This window comes from Lactuca serriola, chromosome 9, assembly GCF_051521515.1.
Source record: "Lactuca serriola cultivar US96UC23 chromosome 9, Lser_US96UC23_V15, whole genome shotgun sequence".
Classification (NCBI taxonomy): Eukaryota; Viridiplantae; Streptophyta; class Magnoliopsida; order Asterales; family Asteraceae; genus Lactuca; species Lactuca serriola.
In genome coordinates, this window is record NC_136416.1 from 193,426,784 (window position 1) to 193,429,387 (window position 2,604).

Here is a 2,604-nt window from a genome sequence, read left to right on the forward strand (position 1 = left end):
TATTCTCATAATATATAAATAATATTTATTCTCTCATAATAAATCATCCTGTCAAGTTGCTATGGTGAAGGCAACCCAAAAGGACCATGCACAACCAGGTCAAATACTTGCCTAATATAGTTGCAGCCTTAGACACTATTCCAACAAAGATCATAGTTGTTCAAGGGCATTCAAACTTGGGTTAATTGTTACCAATAAGTAGATAGGGAAACAATTTGTCACTAATATTTTGGAGTCCCCTAAAATGAGTCTGAGGAAGATGAAAGCTATGGTATCCAAGTTATTCAACATAAATGTTAGTGTTGGACAATGTTGGAATGCACAAAGATTTGCATTGTGTGAAATTAAGGGTGTTTTGAAGGATCATTATTCCAAGCTGTGGGATTACGGAGCTGGAATTAAAAGGGCCAACCCAGGATCTCATGTAGAAGTGTATATGCAGCCCCAAAATAATTCTATTGTGGTGTTTGAAAGGTTTTATGTGAGTTTTAAAGGAGTGGTTGATGGATGGTTAGATGGGTGTAGGAAGGTAATTAGGATAGATGGATGTTTTCTAAAGGGCATCTGTAAAGGGGAGCTCCTCTCAGCAGTAGGCAGGGATGGAAACAATAACATTTACCCAATAGCCTGGGCAGTAGTAAATGTTGAGAACAAGAATACTTGGAAGTGGTTCTTGGACAATCTAATGGAAGACATAGATGAAGCGGGAAATGGTAATGGAATCACATTGATGTCAGATGGACACAAGGTACATATATACACTACTTTTCTTTTACAAAAATTACCTTTTACATAAACTAACATTCCAAATCAATGCAGGGTATAATGGAGGTTATGAAAGAAAGATGGCAGAAGTTGAGCATAGGTTGTGTGCTAGGCACATCCTTGCTAACTTCCATAAAAATTTTAAGGATGAGTGCTACATTAAACCTTTTTGGTGGGCTGTAAAGGCAACTATAATTCCAAAATTCGAACTTGCAATGGAAGAAATTAAGAGCTTTGATGTAGGGGCATATGATTATCTCATTAAAAGGGACCCCAATTGTTGGTCAAGGGCTTTTTTTAAGGTTGGAATGAACAAGGCAGATATTGGGTAAGTTATGTCACTATGAAAAAAACAAAGTTTTTAGGGAAGAACCAAACCCTTTGATGACGAGGGAAATGTAGATGACCTTGATCCCACATGCAATTTTTTTTTGTGGACATTTACTTCACCTGTTGGGTCAAAAATATGGTTTATACTTTGCTTTTCTAGGAAAATATATTTTTATGTAATATTGTATGTGTTTGCGGTTTGTGTGTACGGCCGTACACAGGGTGTGCGGCTGTACACATGTGTATGGCTGGTGGTCCATATAAATAGATGTAATGGGTAGAGGATTGTACGGCTAGAGGCTAGAGAAGAGAGACAAAGTAAGAGAAAAAGAAGAGTGTGTGAGAGAGAATCTATTGTAAGGAGCATCAATCATATCATCAATACATTAGATTCAAGTTATTCTTCTTCTCCTTCTCTTCTATTTGATCTGACATCATCCAATTGATCGGGATTCCGCACCATCAATTGGATCTAATTGATACACAAGCAATTTTGGGGACTTACAATTGGTATCAGCGCTTGGTTGTATCAATCAATTTTTTTCAGATCTGGAGCTTATTTGATCTTATTTTGAAAAGATAATAGAGTTTTTGGATAGATCTCGCAAAAATAAGGGGGGTTACTTCTTTGCATTTTTCATAAAAACGAGTTTTTGATCGAGTTTTGGAGCAAAAAAGGGTGCAAAACGTCGTTTTTTCTCGAATCTTTGAAGGTGTGCAGCTGGTTGAAGGTGTGCGGCTCAGCAGCCTCGGTGTGTGCGGCTCGGTGTACGGCTCGGACGTCTGCGGTCCCGGTGTGCGGCCTCGGAGTGTGCGGCTGGTTGAAGGTGTGCGGCTCGGAGTGTGCGGCCTCGGTGTATGGATCCGATGTCTGCGGTCCCGGTGTGCGGCCTCGGAGTGCGGTCCTCGCCCTCGTCATCGCATTACAAACTCGCTTCGCAGCCATTCGCACCGCAGCTTCGCATTTTAAAAAAAAAACGAAACAGGAATTGGGGCTGGCGGGATTCGAACCCGGGTCCCTTTGTCCAACAACCAAGTGCCTTACCATCTCTTCTAGCCTGAATCTTATTATTTAACTCCCGTTTTTTATTCTTAAAGACTCCCATTCGGTTCCAAACTTTCACAATTTGACAAAATCAGCCCAAAAATTCAAAATTTTATTTTTTAAAATTCCATTTTCAACCAAAATTTTAGTTTTTAAATTTTAACTTTTATTTTTGACTTTTTACTTAAAATTTTAACTTTGACTTTTAAAAGTTGACCTTTGACTTTAAATTTTGATTTTCTCGTTTGACTTTTAATTTTTCAAATTTGGCTTTTCAGTTTGACTTTTGAGTTTGACTTTTTAAATTTGACTTTTAAGGTTGACTTTCTCGGTTTTTAAGTCAAAGGGCAATTAAATCTATAAAAAATTAAAAAAAAAAAGAAAAAAAATGAGTTCCACATCAATTCCAGTAAATGAAGTTTCATGTACTCCATCTTGTAAAGCTACGATTAAATTTCTTCGCA

At 37.8% G+C, this 2,604-nt stretch overlaps 1 protein-coding gene across 1 annotated transcript; it reads left to right on the top strand.

Annotated features, from left to right (window-relative positions):
• The first annotated feature begins 244 nt into the window (after positions 1-244).
• Positions 245-1,097, top strand: LOC145076417 (uncharacterized). Its single transcript, XM_079022297.1, has 2 exons — positions 245-713; positions 820-1,097. Exons 1-2 carry the CDS (start codon positions 245-247, stop codon positions 1,095-1,097), a joined length of 747 nt encoding a protein of 248 aa, XP_078878423.1.
• Positions 1,098-2,604: the final 1,507 nt, after the last annotated feature.

Excerpts from the sequence above, each read along its gene's own strand:
- LOC145076417 (XM_079022297.1), top strand. The coding sequence starts at position 245 with ATGAGTCTGAGGAAGATGAAAGCTATGGTATCCAAGTTATTCAACATA. Across the intron at positions 714-819 it reads CATAGATGAAGCGGGAAATG|GGTATAATGGAGGTTATGAA; the intron begins GTAATGGAATCA and ends AAATCAATGCAG.